This window comes from Dryobates pubescens, chromosome 1 (genome assembly GCF_014839835.1).
Source record: "Dryobates pubescens isolate bDryPub1 chromosome 1, bDryPub1.pri, whole genome shotgun sequence".
NCBI classification, from domain to species: domain Eukaryota; kingdom Metazoa; phylum Chordata; class Aves; order Piciformes; family Picidae; genus Dryobates; species Dryobates pubescens.
Genome location: NC_071612.1, coordinates 32,407,691 through 32,431,169, shown reverse-complemented (window position 1 = coordinate 32,431,169; position 23,479 = coordinate 32,407,691). Strand labels below are relative to the sequence as shown.

Here is a 23,479-nt window from a genome sequence, read left to right as displayed (position 1 = left end):
TGAAAGAGACGATGGTTTCTAAAGGCTCTTAAACTCAAGCACATCTGATATTGGGGAGCTTGTAATAGCCTTCACCTTCAGTTCCAGGCTGTTAGGAATACAGCCTCATCTTGGAAGGATTAGTGAAATAATGACACTGGAAAACTTGTAGGAACAAATCTAGTTCTTAGTTGGAAATGCTGATCTCATGCATAGGCTGAAAATGGGAAAGAAGGATTCCAAACACTTTCTTTAGAATTGCACCCTTATATAGTAAGAATTTGAATTCTCTTCATTGATGTCCATAACATCACTTTGAACTATGAATAGATTTTTTTTCCCTTGGGAGGGAATCTTTATACCAAATGATGTGTAATGAAAAGAATCAGAATTGTTTCAGCTGGAGGAGATCTTTTAGATCTTTGAGTCCAATCATTATCTAACTACCAAGTCTGGCACTAAACCATGTCCCTCAGCACTGCATCTATGTGTACTTTGAACACCTCCAGGGATGGGCATTCACCCACCTTCCTGGGGAGCCTTTTCCAGTGTTTAACAACTCTTTATGCAGGACCCTCTGTATTTGTTTCTGAGTCACTGTAAGATTCACCCAGTCTCAAAAGAATAGGTGTTGGAAATAAACAGTTAAGCACACACTCACCAGAACATAATGATGTGAAGGCTTAGTTTGTATTTTCCTCTCAGTATCACAGTCTTGGCTTGTACCTACAGCTCTCCAAGTGTAGAGGATTCTCAAACAGGAATTAAAAATACGTGCTCTGTACCTTGCTATTCCATTGCTGTGTTCAGGCTCTTAGGTAAACCAAGTTTTGTGTCAAGATACTTGTTAGGTAAGAATTTAGTCCTCATTGTGTCATTATCTAGTGCTGTGGATCTGCTACACAATCTCTAGCCTGAGGGAAAAATCAGCTGTATAATGTGATACCTTCTTTCTGAGAGTCTCCTTAAAAAAAATAATTGTGCTCCTTATTCCAGAATCATGCTGAGGGCAAAAATCTTGCAGTAATGGATCCTTGGACCTCAGAAGGATGAAAACTAGGCGTATTTGTCTGCTTCCCTGAAAGTTATGTTTTCAAGCAATTGGATCTAGAGTCTAATTTGTGCTTGATGTGTTTGTGGACTGTGTAAGGGCCTATTAAAATGCACACCAGATTTTCCTTTTTGAGTAACGAGCTCCATACTCTATAGCATGTTGAAAACAGAGTCAACACACTGGTTGTTAACATGAGAAGGTAAAATGGGAGTGTACTAACTTTGGAAGTTTTCAAAACTTGTGTGTGGAGAGGACTTCTTTGGTTCTGTTTGTGCCAGCTGGCTTGGTCCTGCCCCATACAGACAGCCTGTGTTACCAGCTGCAAGCCATGTCTAGCCCTTACACCTTGAAGGGGAGATTTTCAAGTACACACTGGTATATTTTCCCCTGTTTCTACACCTTTTCAGTGAACTTATTAGTGCTGAAGAAACTTAAGCAAGATCTGTGACTCTCAGCCTGCATGCATACTGCTCCTTAAGTAACCCTGATGAAGTTTGAAACACTAAATTAGAAGCTTAGAGATGATTGTAAGCCTTTAAATAGGGAGAGATAAGGCAATGAATTCATAAAGCTTGCCAATGAAGACCGTTTGTCTTGGGGGCTGCTTTAGATGGGGTTTGTCACCCCTTGCAAATGGTGAAACATCTCCCTCTTCCCCCTTCACTTGTTTCTACTGCAGTGCTAAATTCATAATTGTGAATGAACAGATAAAGCTTTATAAAAATTGATTCATTGTGCTGCACTGATGAAAATTCTTAGCCAAAATTTGAAAGTAATTCATTAGAACTAATGGAAGTCGTAGGGGGCATCTTCAATCAATAGTGTACAGCTTTCAAAATGTGTTATATATAGGATCATAGAATTGTTAGGGTTGGAAGGAACTGCCAGGATCATCTTGTTCCAAGCCCCCTGCTATGGGCAGGGACACCTCACACTACAGCAGGTTGCTCACAGCCACATCCAGCCTGGCTGCAAAAAGCTCCAGGGGTGAGGCTTCTACCACCTCCCTGGGCAACCTGTGCCAGTGTCTCACCACCCTCATGGGGAAGAACTTCCTAACATCCAAGCTGAATCTACCCATTTCTTTTTTTGTTCTGATCCCCTAGTCCTATCACTTCCTGACACCCTTCAAAAGTCCCTCCCCAGCTTTCTTGGAGCTCCCTTCAGATACTGGAAGGCCACAATTCGGTCTCCTTGAAGTCCTCTCCAGACTGAACAGCCCCAACTCCCTCAATCTGTCCTCATAGCAGAGCAGCTCCAGCCCTCTGATCATCCTCATGGCCCTTCTCTGGACACCTTCCAGGACCTCCAGATCCTTCCTGTAATAGAGGCTCCAGAACTGGACACAGAGCTCCAGGTGGGGTCTCACCAGAGTGGAGCAGAGGGGGAGAATCACCTCCCTTGCCCTGCTGGCTATGCTTCTCTTGCTGCAGCCCAGGCTCTGCTTGGCTCTCTGGGCTGCAAGTGCTCACTGCTGGCTCCTGTTGAGCTTCTCATCCACCAGCACCCCCAATATAAAATATACTTAGTTACTCAGTTTGAAAATCAAAATGAGGTAAAGTTTTTGAATAGGCTCTGGCTCTACAGAAATGAAGCTACTGTTGGTAAATTTCTTCTTGTTTTTATTCACTAATTGTTGACCATTTGAAATAAGCTATAGAGCTTCATTAGTTTAGCTCTTGGGTTGCCATAGAAAACCATACCGTTTCCTGCTTTCTTCCTTTCTTTTTTTGTTTTTTGCTTCTCCCCCCACCTCCATCTTGACTGAGTTCCCACAATCAAGAGAATGTTGTTAAAATGAAGCTCTTCCCAGAAAGAGAGATTGCCCATTGGAATGGGCTGCCCAGGGAGCTGGTGGGGTCGATGTCCCTGGAGGTGTTTGAATCTGAATGAGGCCCTTAGTGCCATGGTCTAGTTGATTAGATAGGGTTGGGTGATCGGAGGTCTCTTCCAACCTGGTTGATTCTGTGTGACTTAAACTCCATGCTTTCACTGATCTCAGTTTGAATGTTCTGGGGACACACAGCCCACAGTTGCTGCTGTGGTAGATGGAGCTTTAGCAAATTCCAGTGCAGCTGAAGCACACTCGGAGCAGGAGTAGATCCTCAACTTTGAAGACTGCACAGAATTACTGTGTCCTAGTTTTTATACCGGTAGTAACCATTTATTCTTGGGATGACCTACCCAGTGACCCCATAACAGCTGGATGCAGGCGTTCTCACCAATTGCTCCCCTTCCTGGAGGTGTTCAAAGCCTCATCCAGCCTGGCTTTGAGCAACCTGGGCTAGTGGCAGATGTCCCTCCCCATGGTAGGGGGTTTGGAACTTGATGATCTTGAAGGTCCCTTCCAATCCCAAACCATTCTCTGAATCTGTGGAAATAATCTGGAGAAGGTGGATGATGGTGTATTTAAAGAAACATGAAAGGCTTGGACAGTCAGGTTTTTTAATTAGCTTGTGTACACTTTTTAATTACAAACTACATTATCCCATCTCTTCTGTTGGAATATTGCAATCCCTTAGCTTAGAATGATATTTCATAGAATGGTTTGGCTTGGAATGGACCTTAGAGATGATTGAGTTTCAACCCCCTGCTCTGGGGGTCCACTAGACCAGGTTGTTCAAGGCCTCATGGATATTATGAGTCAGCTGTCAGGTCATGATTGAGATGCAGGCACTCCTGAGAAAATTACTTCATTTCTATGTGGTTAGGTAGTTCATATCCTTTTCTAAGGTGTAAGCAGGTTAATCTCCTGTTGCTTTTTCCCTGCCCACATTCTCCCCTCTCTCTAGTTGACAAAATGGCTGTTAGAGATGAGAAAGAAAAGGTTGTCTGCTGTCACTGTCCTGACAATGACTAATAAAAACTAAACTAGCTAAATTAATAGGAGCCACTATTTTTCAGGCAAATATTTTTGTCATTGTACCTGAAAGTGTCTTGTCTCAGAGACACTCTTTGCTTATACTTTTTTTTGTTTGTTTGTTTATAGATGTTTTTAATTTCCCTCCCTCACCTTGCTGTTCCTGATGGGCAACATGTCAGGGTTCAGAAATGGAAGGGTAATTCTAAACTCAAAAGACTCAGTTTGCTGTTGTCCAGTAGGTGTAGCAGACACTCTGGGAACAAGTTTTGCCTGCACCTTTCTAGCTCTGATGATGCAGAAAACACCCTTTGGCAATTCTCATCCAGCATCAGCATTCTCCAGCAGAGGTATTAACTCTGGTAGCAGAATCACCAAGGTTTATGGGAGCCTTTATGGGAGGTATCTGTAGAATTTGTGCTTTTTGGGGTTTTTTTTGGTGATGGTCATCTCGAGGAAGCTGTGAGCCATTGAGGATTTGCTGTTTGAAACTCAGACTTGCTCAGCAGGTGTTTGGTGGTGGTGGTCCCAATTTATCCAGATCCCTACCCTGTGCAGTGTGTATTTGTGTGTCTGGCACAAAGAAAGGCGCATCATCCTCCAATGTGGACAGGGAAATCCACAGATTGGCTTGCTGTGATCATGGAACCAAGTTGTCCAAGGCTGTAATCTCAGGTACTTGTCTACTTACTTGCTTGTATCTCTCTGCTCATCTTGCTTCACTAAGCACTTCAGGGAGCAGGAGTCTCTTGCTAATAAAACTGGCTGGTTTGGCTAGACTGGAGGGAGTAACTAATTTGGTGTTTAACTAAGCAGGGAGAGAAGGGAAAACTGAGAGGCTTCATATTTACACATGAGATCAGTTAACACTGGGTCTGCTTTGGTGTTGCTTGCTTCCATCATACTCCTTTTCAACTGATCCTTGTCTTCCAGAATGTGATCTGTTCACAGTTCCTCTAGACCAAGAGAAAGACACTGAGATTCATCCAGCCATTTTTATTGCCTGGCTTTATACCTCTGGCCACACAGTCTGCTTTCATCATAAATGTGTTAGTGTCATCTCCTCTAATGAGTGTCTGGCTAATCAACTGGTAGCAGAAACTAGGATAGCTCAAGACCCAATCCTTCCTGACTTCATTTTCTGAATTTGTGAAGTAATTTATCTTACCAGCATGCCTTGGAAAGATCTAGTACCAAATCTGGTTTCTCAGAAATCAAACTCCAGTGGTCAGATATTGAACTTCTTGAACAATGAGAAGTTTGTAGCCAGAGTATTGCTTGGAATCACTTGGCTGTATTTTGGGCACATGGACTTAGAGTAGTTCATTAATTTCTGACCAATTACCTTAGCCTTAAGCACAACAAATTACTTTCAGTCCCAACCAGTCCCACAAAAGCTTGCCAGGCTTGGGTGCAGTGACACTATAAAAAGCACTGATCCTTTCTGTTCTCAATCTCCATTCCTCTTGCACCTACTGCTGTCATCATAATCTTAGTCTAGGCTGCTATATTGAGCCCTGCCACTTGCAGGTGCAGGAATCCTTTTTCTGAAACACCTGAATGATTTAGAGCTCTTTCAACAAATTGTTTCTTGAGGGTTGCTTCTTACATCCACTGTTCACACACTGACAGGCAATGTGTTGATGAGTTATGTAAACAAGTGGGGTGAGGCACTTGGCTATCATCTTCATCACACAGAATCTTGTGAGGAATGTCTTTGGGACCCACATTAGCTTTGCATGTTCTTGGTCGCAGCAGTGCTTTTACAGATTTCTTGAATGTGTAAAATAGAATAGAGTAGAAGAAAAGATGTTGACTAGTTCCTGCTGTAGTCATTTTGGTATTCCAGTTGGTGTTTGTCACATTTGTTTGCTACAGGAAAGGGGAATCTGAATAATTAGACTTTTTGCCAAAGTGGCAGAATGCCCTCTTTGTCTCAAGAGTGGTTTGGGGTTTTTGTTTTTTTTCTTTTTGATTCCTCTGAATTCAGAATGGTCTCAAAAAGACTGCATAGGTCTTCAGTAATCACAGTTCATTCTGGAAGTATCATAGAATGGTTGAGGTTGGAAGGGACCTTAGAGATTATCTCCTCCATCTTCCCCACCATGGGCAGGGACACCTCTCAACTAGACTCAGCTGCCTCATCCACCTGGCCTTCAACACCCCCAGGGAGGAGGCAGCCACAACCTCCCTGGGCAGCCTATTCCAGAGTCGCACCACCCTCATACTGAGAGGTATGAGAATGTTAAGTTATCAGACCTGTTAGAGAAAAACTTAATTAAAAATTGTTTCAGCTCTGACTTCTGCCTTGTGGCTTAGTGTTTACTTACTGGGCAGCCTGTTCCTTTGCCACTGCAGTGAAGATTACACAAAGCAGGTTCAAATAGAAACAAAAAAAGTGTTTTCAGAATGAAAATTAAAATACTCCCCACCCCTACAACCTGTAGGTATGTGAATATGTGTTTCTGAGATCTCTATGGCTGGCATTGTTCTGTAGTGCTTCAGCTCTGCAGCTCATCCCTTGTTCTGCACTGCATTAAGAAAGATGGGAAGAAAAATTAAGAGCCTCCCTCATTTGGAAGAAAAAACCCCCACAATTATCAGTTTGTCATTTTGTTCTGGATAATTTTACTTTTTTCCCCCTAATGACTAGTTGCTGTAAGGGAACTACAACAAGAAGCATGAAATAGTTACTTGACTTACTGTTAGACTGAGCTGTGTGCAGTGTGAGCTAGGTGGGGGACATTGGGATCAATGTACTCTAAGCTCATAAATACAGATGGCTTTTACATGCCTTTCTAGAAGGGCAACATGGTGACAAAATCAACTCCAAACTCCTCAAGTAGCTTTAGGAATCTTCTTGAACCAATTAGCCACTTTGCTGTCATTCCCCAGTAGGGTTTGACACTGAGAGGAAGGGCTGCAGGCTCGGAACACTTGGAGCCGTTCTTGGTTACCTCCTTTCGTATAAGCCATTTGTCACTTGGCTCTTTACAGCCTGTATGAGGCCAAGCTACTGCAGAGCAGTGGAAATGGATCAGAGGATGCATGTGCATCACTGAGAAGCTACTTGGACTGTTGAGTCTTTTTCCTCTTCACAGGCACAAATGATATTGTCTCTATTTCAGGAAAGTCTGTGCAAGGTTAGTAACTCATCAGCTTTTGCTATGCCTTCCACTTTGTATTGCAGGCACTAAATTCAGGAGACTGGTGCCTCAGTGTTGTTTCCCAAGTGTACTTAAAATTCCTTTTGCTTCTTGTTGAAGGAGAGCATTACCTTGCCAGTCATCTCTAGGGGGAAGAGCTGCTATGGATCTAGTTTCACAGCTAGTTTCCCCATGATGAATGAGGTTCTTTGAGTTGCTGTCAGTGGGACCTGTAACTGCTCTCTATGGTTCTTTTGTATTCCCAGCTTGCTGGCTGTAGAATAATATAAGTGTGGGTTGAGTCAGTTTTGGCTTTTATGCCTTTTATAGGATATTTTTAGGAGGCAAAAAGAGTTTGTGCACTTCTCCTTAGTAATTCCAAGTGCATGAAGTATGTGTGTGCCTACAGATGGGGCCTGTGTTGCCTGTGACATGGAATTACTCTAGGCTTAGAGCAATAGCCAAGCTGCAGCCCATCAGCTGTAGTAACTCATGGTGCACTCAAGCCTTCCTGGAACTTGCACAAAGCAGTGGGGTTGAATTTGAATTAATCTGCAATTGTTGTGAGGACAGGTTATGTACAGGTATAACATTTCTGAATCAGTTGAAGTGTGACAGACTGAGCAAACAGTATTTAGGTTCAAGGATTCTTAACTCTCTTAAGCAATGTCCTCAGTGACCAGATACGAGGACAGAATGTTGGGTAAGCTGGTTCATGAAAGGAAAAATCTTGGTGCTTACAGTGGCTGTTGACTACAAGATTGCTTTTTAAAAGCTGATTAATTAATTGCTTGTTTCTCTCTCTTCTTTTTTTCCCCCCAAGTATGTATAGAAAATATGATTCGACTAGAATAAAAGCAGAGGAAGAAGTCTTTTCAAGTAAGAGATGCTTAGAATGGTTCTATGAATATGCAGGTAAGGGGGAAATGCAAAATACCTTGCAGTAACTATTGACTCTACATTGCCACATTAAAAACTGGATTAACTGAACTTTCCCAAGACTGAATGTAGCGGCTTTTATTTTGGGAAAGTCTTAAAGAAGCTTTTCTTAATGTTCTGTGTAGCGTGAAGTTGAAAAGTTCAAGGGGCAGATTTGGGGCTTTGCCTGTGGTCTATAAAAAAAAAAAGACAGAAGGTGTATAACTAACTATTTTTGAACATGTTAGCTGTGCTATTAAAATCTATAGTTAAACTTGTACTTCTGCTCAAAATGTTGTTAACTTCACTTCTAAAGCCAGAGAGGTATCTGCCACGGTCTCTGCTGAGGAGCATAGACTGATCCCTCAGGAGAAATACAATAGAATAAACCAGGTTGGAAGAGACCTTCAAGATCATCATGTCCAATCTATCATCCAACACCATCTAATCAGCTAAGCCATGGCACCAAGCATCCTATCAAGTCTCTTCCTGAACACCTTCAGTGATGGTGACTCCACCACCATCTTGGGCAGCCCATTCCAATGGGCAATCACTCTCTCTGTGTAAAACTTCCTCCTAACCTCCAGCCTAAACCTCCCCTGGTGCAGCCTGAGACTGTGTCCTCTTGTTCTGGTGCTGGTTGCCTGGGAGAAGAGACCAACCTCAGCCTGTCTACAACCTCCCTTCAGGTAGTTGTAGAGAGCAATAAGGTCACCCCTGAGTCTCCTCTTCCTCAGGCTAAGCAACCCCAGCTCCCTCAGTCTCTCCTCACAGGGCTGTGTTCTAAGCCCCTCACCAACTTTGTTGCCCTTCTCTGGACACGCTCCAGCAAGTCAACATCCTTCCTAAATGTCTGCAATAAAAGAGTGGGGGAGGTAGTAACATCAGTTTTGTTACTGCTGAATCTTGCTTATGATTTCAAGCAAAGATGTCAATAAATTCAAACATCCTGTACTAGTCTTGTGTTTATATAGTTTGCCATCCCAAGGCAAACTGAATTGTAATTTATTCTTGCCCTGGTGTGTGAGAACTGGCTTGGAGGCATTACCTCTAGGATTGTTAGTTACAATCTGTGGTCACTGAAGATGATCCTTTAATAGTTGGCCATGATATTAATTTTCATTTTTAAAGACATGGTATTCTGAAGGGGAGGCCTCAAAGTATCAGTCAAAATTATCTTAGGACTGTAAAGACCAAAAGGAAATTAAATAGGTGATTGGCACACCAAAAAAATCACCTTATCTAGCAGTTTTCTGATACTGTCTTGGGTAACTTGCTCACAGCTGCTTCTGTTTTGCCTACTTCTTACACTTGACTTAATTTGCTGTGTCTTTTTTTCTTTCCAATGAAATTATATAACCTAAATTAAATCTCAGCTTGTCTGTGGCAGTCTGTGAGAAGAGATTCAAACAAATTCAAGCCAAATCTATCCTGTTTAATTCTTTGCTTTTCTGACCAGCTTGATCTGTATTTGTCTTTGTTGCTGCAGTAAAAAAAAATGATAAAATTATTATTTTTGTTGTCAAGACATTCATGGAAAGGAGGGATTAAAGGAAGGCTGTACACAAAAAACTTTCTGTTTGCATTGGATGCATATACCAAGACAAAACAGAGTATGGTTCTGTTTACTGTGTTGAGGAACATTCTGAAAAATGCATTTTTTTGGCAGATAATCTCTTTTGTGTTCTTGCTTCTGAAGTCTTCTCCTTTATATATGCAGGCAGTTGATGCTGCACTTGTTAGTTTGGTTTTTTTTTTCCTACTGTCTTTTTACATTCTCTAATGAATCATTTTAAAGACTGTTTTCTACCCTCAAAGAGAAGACAAGAAAAGATAGCATTAAACCTTGTTATTTCAATACAGTAGGGTCACCTCATCATAAAACAGAGGTTGATCTTCCCATTAAAACCTCTTTTTCTTGCACATGTGATCTTGTGTTGGATGGAATCTGGCCTTTCAGCTTCTAATTTTTAGGGTTTTTTTTTCCCCAGATGAGGACTTTTAAACACAAGTAAAATAATTCTAACAAAATAGTCCAAATACTTAAAAGAGAATTTCACAGTGTATTTTTTTTAATGCCTGTATAGTGTTTTCAATGGAGTCATGTAGAAGCTACAAATATCTTGGGTTTAACAGTAGTGCATGTTAATAGCATCTACATTTTGAACTTTTGTTTTCCTTTTAAGCTGTTTCCTTTCCCTCTGCTGTTACTAAAATTCAGATAATGCATGGCCATGGAATAGTAAGGAGCAGGAGATCCTTATTTTAGCCTCTTTTGTAGATAGCATTATATAAAGGTAGTGTATGAGAAAAGAAGGGGTAAGATGTAGTCAGGAGGTGTTAGGTAATAGGTTGGACTTGATGATCTCTGTAGACTTTTCCAACCTTATTGATTCTATGATTCTAGGAATGATCATGTCTTGTATTCTGTGTAGCTGTGCATCACATTGTTATGTGATAAGATATTGTAATGGCAGTAGAGATGCAAGCCAAGGAAATAATTTTCAGTAGCCATCATCCATTTGTAATAGAATAGAATAGAACAAGCCAGTTTGGAAGAGACCTTTGAGATCACTGAGTGTAACCTATCACCCAACACCATCTAATCAACTAAACCATGGCACTGAGCACCCCATCAGTCTCTTCCTAAACACCTCCAGTGATGGTGACTCCACCACCTCCCTGGGCAGCACATTTCAATGGCAAATCTCTCTTTCTGTGAAGAACTTTCTCCTCACCTCCAGCCTAAACCTCCCCTAGCACAGCCTGAGACTGTGTCGTCTTGTTCTGGTGCTGGTTGCTTGGGATTATGTGCCTGTTCTGCTAATTTTAAGTGGATTCTTAAATTTCTTCTTACTGATTCTTCCAAGATTATCTCAGTAAATAGGTAGAATAAAGGATATTGTCAGGAGTGAAAGAAAAGTAGGTTTACAGTTGTGTCTCTGTTTCCAAAGGTTTAAGTGTAACCAAGTCTGCTAATAAGTGTGGAAATACTGCATGTCAAAACAAGCCTAAAAAACCCTGAGCTTTCTTACAGGGTTTTACTGAGTGATTGCATTTCTCTTGTGCTCTGAAGGTCAGACTTTAAATATTTGGAAGTAATTGAAATGTATTTTGTTTGCAGGCACTGATGACATTGTAGGGCCAGAAGGCATGGAGAAATTTTGTGAAGACATTGGAGTTGAACCTGAAAATGTACGTTCAGAGTCCATTCAAAAAGTTGCCTAACCTACTGTGATGGACATGAGCTAGCTTTCTATCTCTTCATTTTTCCATCCAAAATTAATGAATTCTTAGGAATTAAGAAAACAACAAACAAACAAAAACCCAAACAAAAAACAGGGGAAACAACTTGGGCCTTTTACAGTTGTTTTTTTTTTTTTCCTAGTGTCTATATTTTGCTCTTTAAACCTATATGCAAGTCCCATCTTTTGCATGGTGCAGGAAACAGCACCTCTAAGTAAAATGACAATTGTGGTTTTGAAAGATATGCTAGAAATGCAAGATGTAATTTGCTAATTTGGGGATTTATTAGTATTATAAATCCCTGAGATTTATGCAGACATTTGAGTAGATAAGAACAAGCTCTTTACCATGCGGGTCATGGAGCACTGGGACTGGTGGCCCAGGGCCGTAGCTGAGGCCCCATCCCTGGAGATATTCAAGGTGAGGCTTCACACAGGGCTCTGGGCAGTCTCATCTAGTTGAGGATGTCCCTGCTGACTGTAGAGGGGCTTGGACTGGATGAGCTTTGGAGGTCCCTTCCAATCCAAACCATTGTATGATATTCTGATTTCACACTCAAAACTAGACAGAGCTGCACTACCATCCAGCTAGTGTCTGGATTATAGTATCTTACCATGTGACTTCCAGTTCTTCATTACTTTGTCTTGTGTGTGAGATGTGAAACATTGAGCTTTAGAATTGGATTTCCCAAGGCTAATGTTTATCTGGATAACAGTTTAACAAACATCCAAAGCTACTGGTTGACAAATGGGTGCTTAAATTTTGTAGCTGTTTAGGTAAACCTTTTGTGTAGCTTTTGTACCAATTCATCACTGCGTTTGCTCACTCAATGACTGCAAGTGCTCCCTTTAAGTAAGGTGGCTTCTGGTAGCTTGGGTGTTCTTTCTTTGCACTCTTAGGTTCTTTGGGTTCTGTCCCTGTTTGTCACCTTCAGAGCTTTTAACTTCTGAAAGTGGAGCAAAGGTCTAAACATCCCATTTATACAAGCAGGACATTTATAGCCTGCTGAACAGTGGTTATTGAAGAACATGTGGATCCCTTCATTAATTCTTTTCAGTCTTCACTTTTCTCTTTCTCTCTTTAAAACAGGTAGTTATGCTTGTACTAGCATGGAAGTTGGATGCACAGAACATGGGCTACTTTACATTACAAGAATGGTTGAAAGGAATGACATCATTACAGTAAGTGCTTTGAAAGACCTCTTTAAGTTTTTATTAGTAAACTCAGTTTTGTAGTAAAAAAACCCTATGCTTTGTGTTGACTCAAAACACCTTAAACAGAGAGCTCTGCTGTGGACCATGTGTCATACATTTTTTAGTTCTATTTATGGTCTTGTGGACACTTAGAGAAAGCTTGAAACCTGCATGTTTAAATACAGTTGGGTAAAATATCTACAGTCTCAAGAAAACAGAGGTGTGATGAGGATTCACATTGTCTCTGTCCCCAAGGACATCTTTGTCACTGGCTTGGACTTGTCTATTAGATACTGATAAGTTGCTAGATTAAAATGCTGAATAATAAACCCTATGCTCTTGAGAGTTGCTTTCCCCAGTTGAGAGCTTACTTTCATGGTATAAATAACATTCAGTGTAGTTGAATAATCATGTGTTTCATAGAGAGTAGGAGAAATGACTGTGCTCTGACTTGTAGTCCAGAACAGGAGCACCAAAACTGTGCAGAAAGTTCTAGAGTTTTACCAAAACTATAGTAGTATTTTTCCCTCTGCTGTGGTTTGCCACATGTAGGCAAGCTTAGTTTAATCTGTTGGGTCTCTACAAAGCTGAACAAATGTTTCTCTTGAGTACCAGTGTCAGGCTTTGCTGTTTCATCTAAATCCGTTTTGCACTGTGGATTTAATCAAGGCATTTTATGCAGACACTCTTAAATGTGCCTTGGTGCAGAGGGATGCATTTTGAACATAGAATCATAGAATTGTTAGGGTTGGAAGGGACCTCAAGGATCATCCAGTTCCAACTCCCTGCCATGGGCTGGGACACTTTGCACTAGATCAGGTTGCTCACAGCCACATCCAGCCTGACCTTCAAAACCTCCAGGGATGAGGCTTCCACCATCTCCATGGGCAACCTGTGCCAGTCTCTCACCACCCTTATGGGGAAGAACTACTTCTAACATCCAATCCGAATCTACCCATTTCTAGTTTTGCTCTATTCCCCCCAGTCCTATCACTCCCTGACACCCTAAAAAGTCCCTCCCCAGCTTTCCTGTGGCCCCCTTCACATACTGGAAGGCCACAATTAGGTCTCCTCAAAGCCTTCTCTTCTCCAGACTGAACAGGCCCAAATCCCTCAGTCTGTCCTCATGTTGCTTGCAGTGCCTGTGAGAGATTCTCTTCTAAAACATCAGATCCCTGTGTGAGAATGCAGATTCTAAAGTTCACTTTGTGCTTTTCTTGTAGATGTGATACTACAGAAAAACTGAGAAATTCTCTGGATTACTTGAGATCTTTATTAAATGAGCCTACCAATTTTAAACTTATTTATAGATATGCATTTGACTTTGCACGGGTAAGTACAGTGTGAGGCTGGCACTGGAAATTAAGGCTTTGTTTTCATGGGTAGTAGCTGAAAGACTGTTCTTGTAAGTATGTTTATCTTAAGATAAGCCTCAAGATTGCTTCTAATAAATGGAGTTACTGGTATTCTAAAAAAGTATATGGGAATGCCAGAACTGGTAAGGAAAAGTATGCAAGAAGATGCCTGATAGTCAGTGGTTTAGTGTGCTGATATGTTTTGTTGCCTCTCTGCTTCAAGCTATTCTGTGACTTCAAGGACGTAACTTAGCCCATGTTTTCTTGTGTACTGGAGCTTTGCCACTTGCTTCCACTGGCTTTACAAATAAACCTGTGTTTTCTTCTTGCTGTATGAATTTTGTGAGCATAAATGTTTCAAAGGCAGGTCAGGCATTTCAGCAGGTGGTAAGCATGACTGACATGGATATGTGGTAATACAACTACTTGTTCAGAAGACTGGAATGATGCTTTCAGTATTTATTAAACAATATCCTGATATCTTTCTACTATAAAATATATTGGCAAAATTTTAATTAGTGCTGGAACTCATTTTGCATGAAAATATTCTTGCTTCAAGGGAGCAGTAAACTTTGAGTTAGCCTTTGGACATGGGATCTGCATATCCATCTTGCTTAATATGATGGAATAGATAGAATATTTAACATGAAAATAATCACAGGCAAACTTGAATCTTGGATTTCAGTGCAGGCAAACCAAAAGCAGCAAGAAAATCAGCAGTAGAGAAAAGTTAACATGAGAAAAATAATGACAGAAAGTGGAGCTGGTAGCAATTCTGATAACTGTGTGTCCTAAGTAGCTGAGATTTGTGATACGGGAGTGGCTTCTGCATGCAGAGTGTCATGAAGTTTACTTTTAACTGGGGAAACCCAGAGCTGAATGTGATAGGATGTGCAGTGGTAGTGTGAGAGGAGGGAAAGAGGCATATCAAGATGTGATTTTTCTCCTTCGCTTTGTGGAGATTTATTCTGCCAGTTTGGCTCCATGTAAAACACAAAGGTTGGAAATAGCTGACGCTGGCCAAGGAGTTCAAGATACTGATGGGAATTGTGAAAAACATTAGACTGACAGCATCTAAAGTTCAGTAATTCTACTGTTTATTTGCTGTTTTCTGTATGGGTGAGCTGCAGTACAAGCAGTAGGGGAAGTGAAAAATCCTGACATTATTCTCTTTATTTTATGTTTTTTTCCTTTTTGACCTTTTTTTCCTGCAGGAAAAGGATCAGCGCAGCCTAGATATCAATACTGCCAAGTGCATGTTGGGCCTTCTTCTAGGAAAAACATGGTCCCTTTTTCCAGTATTTCATCAGTTTCTAGAGGTATGAAGTTTACACTTTTGGATCTGTCTTCTCTGGTGCTCCAGAGGTAGACAGAATAGCTAAGAATTTTTTGTTCTAATTTAGAATACACAAACCCCCAAAACAGCACCAGGAATCATAGAATCATCCAGTCCAGCCTATCACCCAGCCCTATCCAATCAACTAGACCATGGCACTAAGTGCCTTATCCAGGCTTTTCTTGAAGATCTCCAGTGATGGTAACTCCACTGCCTCCCTGGGCAGCCCATCCCAATGGCAAATCACTCTCTTTGTGAAGGACTTCTTCCGAATATCCAGCCTGTAACTGGTTATTTTTTCCCTTGTTCCTTTTCCCCATACTATTAAGGTTGCCCAGGGAGGCTGTGGCTGCCTCCTTCCTGGGGGTGTTGAAGGCCAGGCTGGATGAGGCCTTGAGCAGCTGAGTCTAGTTGAGAGGTGTCCCTGCCCATGGTGGGAAGGTTGGAGGAGATGCTCTCTGAGGCCCTCTCCAGCCTAAGCAATTCAGTGAAGGCTTATTTAATGCAGGACAAAGTATAGAATGTCTTTGATGTGCTTCGAGACTTTTATTTCCATGTGTTTGTCCATTAAAGATGTCTTAATAAAACCGTTAATTATTCAACACTGGCTTAACTGCTCGGTGGTTTCTTCAGTGCTGTTTAGTTTTAGAGGGCCTACAGATAAACCTTGTGAGGATGAATGACTTATTTTTAAGTTTTCTGTAAGAAAACCTGACTTAGAGGGAATTGGGAAGACAAGCTGGTAACCTGTGTTCCTTGCCTTAAGCAGCAATCCAAATACAAAGTTATCAACAAGGACCAATGGTGTAACGTTCTTGAATTCAGCAGAACAATTAACCTCGACCTCAGCAACTATGATGAAGATGGAGCCTGTAAGTACTCTGCCATATGTTGGTGCCCTGAAATTCTTTTTCTCTCAGCTTAATCATTCGATGCCCTTCTTGCAACACCTTTGTAAAATGCAGTTATTTGCTCTCTCTACAGGGCCAGTGTTGTTGGATGAGTTTGTGGAATGGTATAAAGGCAAGCAGATGACATAGGAGTTTAAACTATGCACAGCCGCTCAAGAGTCACTGTTACCACAGTTTAATGTCAACCATTAGCCATAAACTGCTCCTTGTATCAAAGTGCATGCTGCTTTTTCTTGCACTGCCTCCCTCCTGCAGGGAACTTTTGATGTTTGCTATTTAACAAGCTAGCTATGCCTTGCTGTGTAGCATTGTTCTCTTTGAAGGCTGCTTTGCATTTTGTATTTACACTACCAATGGGTGAACTTGCCAGCGTCTTCACTGTGATGATGTGTATATTGCTGTCTAAATTTTGTATATGTGTATAAAAAAAAACCAACAAAAAACAAAACCCCTACAAACCCCAAGCTTCACCTAGGGATAATTTCTGCAGAAATGTATTGTTAAGAAAAAGAGAGAAAAACAATAATTTTGTGGCATCTTTCTAAGTCCTCACTCAAAGTGTTTGTTTGAAACCTGGGTTGGTTTTCTTTTGGTTTGTTTTTTGTGTCTCAGCTGTGGCATTGGGGAACAATGAAATGAGCAGACTGCTTGGAACAAGAGTTATGTGAAGAACTGTTTTGTCAATTTTCCTGTTTACTCTTCGAGATGCCAATTTCTGAGGGGGAGAAGACATGCTGTGATTTATGATGATGGTTTTTATTTTCCTTCACCAGAACTCGCCAAACCTGACCTATTGCTGAATAGGAATGGAACAGTGGTGTCTTAAAAAAAAAGATAAATATATATATATACATATAAATATGAAAACACTGTAATAGTTGTACATGCCACAGATTATTTCAAGAAGAAGAAAAAAAAAAATAACAGTGCTGACTTTTTAATGTTGAAACTTGGCAGTAGTCATTGCAGGTACAAATGAACAAATTAAAATACCTTTTGAAAATGGGTTTTAGACTTTCTTAAATTGCCTTTGGCATAGTCCTTTTAATATTTGCTGTAGCAGGAGTGTCTGCTCTGTGCTGTGATTTAGTGAGCTTGGAAGCTCTACCTAGAAAGACTGAAAGTTCTACCTAAAATTAGTGGCTTGGGGTCTGAAGTCTGGACACCTCCAGCACCTGCATGATAGAGATTTGGGGGTTGGGTTGTTTTTTGTTTGGCCTTTTGTTTCTTTGGTTTGTTTTTGTTTTTTTTTTTTTAAACATTAGCTTTTCCCAGGGTTTTCTAACTTTGTGTATCTTAGTAATCAAAAATTTGATAGGGTAGCCAAAACTTCTTTTTCTTCTTTCATGCTGGGGATTGGAATTTCTCATCAGACTGTCCATGGCAGGCAACGGGCTGGTTAAACACCACCAGCATTAAATGACAGGACTTTTTAGTAGGGACCACAGGCCTATTTCACTTTATCAGTTCTCATGATTGTTTTGGGGGATAATGAGTGAATGGGATGTTGGTTTAAGTACTGTAGTTTTTGTCTTTGCCTTAGCCTTCCTTACTAAGCAGTGTTAGTGCTGATTTCTATGACTAGGCCCTTGAAATACCCGGTGCTATTAAACTCTGCTCCTATGAAAGTGGTCCCTAAGGATTTATGGAAGTGATCCCTATTGATTCACAGAGCATTCAACAAAAAAATGGAAAAAAGAGGGCCAGTGGATGTTTTGGAGCAAAGAGCAGCATTCATTTTCTGTAGATATATGTTACAATACTTCTCTAGGGTGCAGCCCTGGAGAAAGAGGGGATTTTGAGGTTGAATGTGACATTTTCAGCTCTGTTGAAAGTCCTGTGCTGCCACCTCTGAAGTGAGGAAAAACTCTCATTAGCTTGGCAGCTTCCAGTATAAAGCTCAATTTAGCTTGCCCTGGACCAAGAAGTTGTCATTGTGGTGCTACAGGTGGTCAGCTGTGTTGAAATCTGCTTGTGGCTGCTGTTGGGTTTCTCAAACTCAGCTGCCAAGTTGTTTGTGTAGATTTATGTATACATAAATATACAATATGTGTGCATCTACAGACCTTGGAATTTCATGATGCTGAGAAGAAAGTACTACCTTTGCCTGTGAAATAGTTGTGTTGGAATTTCCATGGCACTGAAGAGTGTTGTTTAGCAAGTTAACAGCAGTAAAACACATGTGGTCACTGCTTTTTCATCCACTAACAGTGCAGGATTTTAATTCCATCCTTTTCTGCTGGTTTGCACAAGAAATTGATTCAGTGGGGTATGGCATTTAATGTTTACAATAAGCCTCTTCCTAGTTTTAGGAAGGCTTTGGGAGGTAAATGTGTCTATTGCCATAATTATAGCTGCAAGGAAATGCCAGTGGAGCTGCTGGTTTAGTTCTTCAGAGGCCCAACTTAGAAGCAATTTAGCTTTTAACATGAGGCTGAGTTGTGGTTGCTAAGATTTGACTAGCAGTACTGTCCTTGTTCTGAACCATTAAGCTGGTTACTGACTCCAGAAAACTGTTTAGCACCACTTGGCAGGAATCCTGCAACCAGTGCAAGGTTTTGTATGTCACAAAGAGCTTGGCTTCCTAGAATAGATGCAAGAGCCAAAGACACTATCAATCCGTGACTGTTACAGGTCTAACTTTCATGTCACAGGGTCAAGAGAAATCTGTTCAGCTCAACCAGGTGCTCTTTTTCCAAGCTTTGCTGCTGAGGTTCAGCAAAATACAAAACTGAATTAAAAGCAAAAGTAACAGAGGAAAAGGAACCTCAGGAAGTACTCCTGCTGTGTAAGTAAACAATCTTCTTTTATTAACTTGGCTGAAAGGAATTGGGAGTGGTAGAAAGGAAGACTGTGATTGGAAGTTTCATCAGGTAGATGCTGCAGTTGTTTGTTTTTTGGTTTTCTTCCACTTGCAAGCAGGATAATCTGTAGCCTTCAGCTGGTTTGTAAACATTCATCTTCAGAAAATAAACCACAAATGGAGCTGCAGCTGGGAGAGGGTTTGTTGACCTTTATACAGAGCAAATGGACTTCAGATGAGCCTGTTTGTCTTGAGAAGCTTCCCTGTGCTATCCATCCTCCTGGTTTTGCTCTATGTGCTGGCAGACAGGATCCTAACCTTGCCAGTTTTGGTGTTGTGAAACAATTGCTCATAGTACCTGGGAGCAGTGGTTGACAGCCAGCTGAACATGAGCCAGCAGTGTGCCCAGGTGGCCAAGAAGGCCAGTGGCATCCTGGCCTGCGTCAGGAAGAGTGTGGACAGCAAAAGCAGGGAAGTCATTGTGCCCCTGTACTCAGCACTGGTTAGGCCACACCTTGAGTCCTGTGTCCAGTTCTGGGCTCCTCAGTTTATGAAGGACATTGAGACACTTGAACGTGTCCAGAGAAGGGCAACAAGGCTGGGGAGAGGCCTTGAGCACAGCCCTGTGAGGAGAGGCTAAGGGAGCTGGGGGTTCTTAGAAAGGCAAAGAGGAGGCTCAGGGGAGACCTTATTGCTCTCTACAACTACCTGAAGGGTGGTTGTAGCCAGGAGGGGATTGATCTCTTCTCCCAGGCAACCAGCACCAGAACAAGAGGACACAGTCTCAAGCTGCACCAGGGGAAGTTTAGGCTCAAATTGAGGAGAAAGTTCGTCACTGAGTGTTGTTAGCCATTGGAATGTGCTGCCCAGGGAGGAGGTGGAGTCACCATCCCTGGAGGTGTTAACAAAAGGATTGGATGTGGCTCTTGGTGCCATGGTTTAGTTGTCAGGAGGTGTTGGGTAACAGGTTGGACTTGATGATCTTGAGGTCTTTTCCAACCTTACTGATTCTATGATTCTAATTGTGGGAACTTACCTCAGCTGCTTGGTTTACCTTTATTTAGTACAAGTTTGGTATTTGCTGGTTTGTTTGTGGTGCCATCATGTAGCTGATGTAGGGGGGGACTGATTATATTTTTGGTGGCTTTGTTTTGTTTGTTTCTTTTCAGAAGTAGTATCCAGATTATAAACATGCTAGACAAGACTTGTGGGACAAGACTGAGAGGTAATTCAGGAAAAAGTGCCACAGGTCTTAATGCTGATCCTTTGGGTCTACTGTTCCCACCCTTATAACAAAAACATGATGATCTATATGCAATTCTTGCTTGGTACTGGGGAGATGTAAGGTGGAGACCCAATTAATGAAAGGAAAACAGCACCCAGAGGCTGTACCAGGGGAAACTGTAAACTCACAGACAATTGGAGTTCTTTGCACTTGATGATCTTAAAGATCTTTTCTAACTGTAATGATTCTGTGAACAATAATTGCAGCCCTGCATTCCACAAAGTAAATTTCATTATACAGCAACATATGAAGTATTTAAAATACTACTAAGTTCTGTATTACTGCCATTTTCTCCACCTTATTTCTACTCAAGGAAAGCAAGCTGAAGAGGATGGAATTTGTTGGAATCCTTTATGTACTTGAGTTTTCAGTTAAAGCCTGTTCAAGATTGGTTTTCAGCTTGCAATGAATATTTCGGTTCCTTTATAAAAACCTTTTCTAACACTTGTGAAGGACTGGAGGCCTCTCCCATGTTACCACAAACACAGGCACTTTATTTCCTCATAAATAAGCTCTCACAATCAAAATTACTTCCAGCTCATTGCTGCTTGGCTAAAGTTTTCAACTTTCTTGTGGGGAGGCAGGCAAGGTTAAGGTTTTCCCAGCTTTCTGTTGACCCTTGGTCACAAGTCTAACAAACTGTTTAATACTCCTGGAATTCATGTAGACAGCATTAAAGGTTAGCTTGTGTCCCAGTTTTAATTATAACTGCTAAAATACCTCTTTCTAGGCCTTAGATCTTTGCCCTTCCACACTGGTGTAAGAATGTATAAAATCATCCAACTGAACAGTTTTTCTGTCACTGAGGCCAGAACTTAGCTTCATTGTTGTTTGGGTTTTTTTTTTTTTTTTTGTTCTTTTAACTTTGTTTTAATTTTCAGACTTCCCCTCTCAGTATGTTTGTTGTCACAAAACAGTATCTGGCCAGCCTGATCTAGTGTGGGGTGTCCCTGCCCATGGCAGGGGGGTTGGAACTAGATGATCCTTGTGGTCCCTTCCAACCCTGACTGATACTATGATCTGCTGCAGGAAGAGCAGGGAACCTCCAACTGTGAATGTTTTAATTCTCAGTTCTTTCAATCTGACATCACTAAGGGTGTGCTGAACTCCTGGGCCTCAGCACCTGACCTGTTCAGTGCCACCTGACATGGTTGGTTATTTTTTTTATTGGGTTCTTTTTAAGGTCTTTTGCTGGTGTTGATGTAAAATGACATCCTCACAAATAAACAGCATTTCTCTTGGGTTCAGCAACTGACTTCAGATTTCTCTGTGGTTCATGCTTCAGAAAGCCCTATCTGAACATGCTTTGTTGTCAGCAGTAGCAGAGAAGCTGCCTGTCCAATCCTGCCATCCTTACTCCCAGTAGTAAAGCAAATCAGTGTTTAAAACTTAACTGGGAAAAGGTATGCTCCAAATGGAGTGTGTGAAATGGTGTGAACAGGGTTGGAGTACAAATGTTTTCAACCAGAAGAGTAGAGTTCAGACACAGTTTTACAAGAAGCAGGATTGTTACCTTGCAGAAGTAAAGGCTCTCAGGAGACCTGATTGTGGCCTTCCAGTATCTGAAGGGGGCAACAGGAAAGCTGGGGTGGGATTTTTTAGGGTGTCAGGGAGTGATACAGAATACAGAATTAACCAGGTTGGAAGAGACCTGTGAGATCATCAAGTCCAACCTATCACCCAGTACCGTCTAATCAACTAAACCATGGCACCAAGTGCCTCATCCAGGCTCTTCCTAAACACCTCCAGTGATGGTGACTCCACCACCTCCCTGGGCAGCACATTCCAATGGCCAGTCTCTCTGTATGAAGAATTTCTTCCTAACATCCAGCCTAAACCTCCCCTGGCACAGCTTGAGACTCTGTCCTCTTGTTCTGGTGCTGGTTGCCTGGGAGGAGAGACCAACCCCCCCCTGGCTACAGCCTCCCTTCAGGTAGTTGTAGATGGCAGTAAGGTCTCCCCTGAGCCTCCTCCAGGCTAAGCAACCCCAGCTCCCTCAGCCTCTCCTCACAGGGCTGTGCTCCTGATAGGACCAAGGGGAATGAATCCAAGCTATAGAAGGGGATGTTTAGATGTTAGAAAGTTCTTCCCCATGAGGGTGATGAGACACTGGCACAGGTTGCCCAGGGAGGTGGTGGAAGCCCTATCCCTGGAAGTTTTGAAGGCCAGGCTGGATGTGGCTCTGGGCAACCTGCTGTAGTGTGAGGTGTCCCTGCCCATGGCAGGAGGGGTTGGAACTGGATGATCCTTGAGGTCCTTTCCAACCCTGACAATTCTGTGATCTTGTCAGGCTTTCAGCTCATGAGGTCCTCATAGAAAAGCTGGTGATGCATGTGTTGGCTGAGCAGGTGGTGAGGTAGACTGAAAAATAGCTGAATGGCAGGGAGCAGAATGGAGGGGAGAATTAGCACTGAGTCTAGTTGGAGGCCAGTAACTGGCACTGTAGCCTGGGGATCAGCACTGTGTCCAGTCCTGTTTGACATCCTCATTAATGACCTGCCTGGTGGCACAGAGTGTATGCTTAGATAGTTTGCTGATGACTCCAAGCTTGGAGAAGTGGCTCATGCTCCAGAGGGTCATGCTGCCATAGAGATACCTCAGCTGGCTGGCAGGAACCTCAGGAGCTTCAGCCAGGAGAAGTGCAGAGTCACACACCCAGAGACAGCCCCCAGGCACCAGCGTACTTTGGGGGCCACCCAGCTGGAGACAGCTTGTCCAAAAAGGGACTAGGGTTCCTGGTGGACAACAAGTTGAAGGTGAAGCAGCAGGATCTTCTTGCCTCAAATAAGGCAAATGGTATCCTGGGCTGCATTAGATGAAGTATTGCCAGCAGGTTGAGGGAGATGATCCTTCCTCTCAGCACTGGTGAGGCCACACCTGAAGTACTGTGTCCCCTGGGCTCCCCAGTTCCAGAGACATCCTGGCTTCCTGGAGGGAGTCCAGCAAAGGGCCATAAAGATGATGAAAGGGATTGGAGGATGTCTCTTATGAGAAAAGGCTGAGAGAGCTGGGACAGTTTAGCCTGGAGAAGAGAAGGTGCTGGAGGAGCTGAGTAATGCACATAAATGTGTGAAGGGAGGGTGTAAGGAAGACAGAGGCAGGCTCCTTCCAGCAGTGCTCACTGATATTCAAGGTGAGGCTGGACAGGGCTCTGGGCAACCTGATGTAGTTGAGGATGTCCCTGCTGACTGCAGAGGGGGTTGGACTGGATGACCATTCTGTGATGATTCTATGAGTTTGAATTTCTGAAGTTAAAGGCAAGTAGTTGTACTGAGGGGTGGAAGAAACAACCCCAAACAACAAAGCCAACCCATGGTGTTTAACAGTTAGTAAAAGCTACAGACTTAACTTCAAGGCACAGGAATTTTTGCACCTACCATATGACATCAACTC

At 42.1% G+C, this 23,479-nt stretch overlaps 1 protein-coding gene across 9 annotated transcripts in view; it reads left to right on the top strand.

Annotated features, from left to right (window-relative positions):
* The window catches only part of DCUN1D4 (defective in cullin neddylation 1 domain containing 4), a 38,755-nt gene extending 21,842 nt beyond the window's left edge, over positions 1-16,913 (top strand). For all 9 annotated transcript variants that reach the window (XM_054163481.1, XM_054163516.1, XM_054163523.1 and 6 more), the window contains 7 exons: positions 7,863-7,954; positions 11,082-11,152; positions 12,293-12,384; positions 13,620-13,728; positions 14,966-15,070; positions 15,857-15,959; positions 16,072-16,913. In XM_054163481.1, the coding sequence (XP_054019456.1) occupies positions 7,863-7,954; positions 11,082-11,152; positions 12,293-12,384; positions 13,620-13,728; positions 14,966-15,070; positions 15,857-15,959; positions 16,072-16,127 (628 nt within the window). In that variant the 3' untranslated portion in view covers positions 16,128-16,913. The remainder of the gene's footprint in view (positions 1-7,862; positions 7,955-11,081; positions 11,153-12,292; positions 12,385-13,619; positions 13,729-14,965; positions 15,071-15,856; positions 15,960-16,071) is intronic.
* Positions 16,914-23,479: the final 6,566 nt, after the last annotated feature.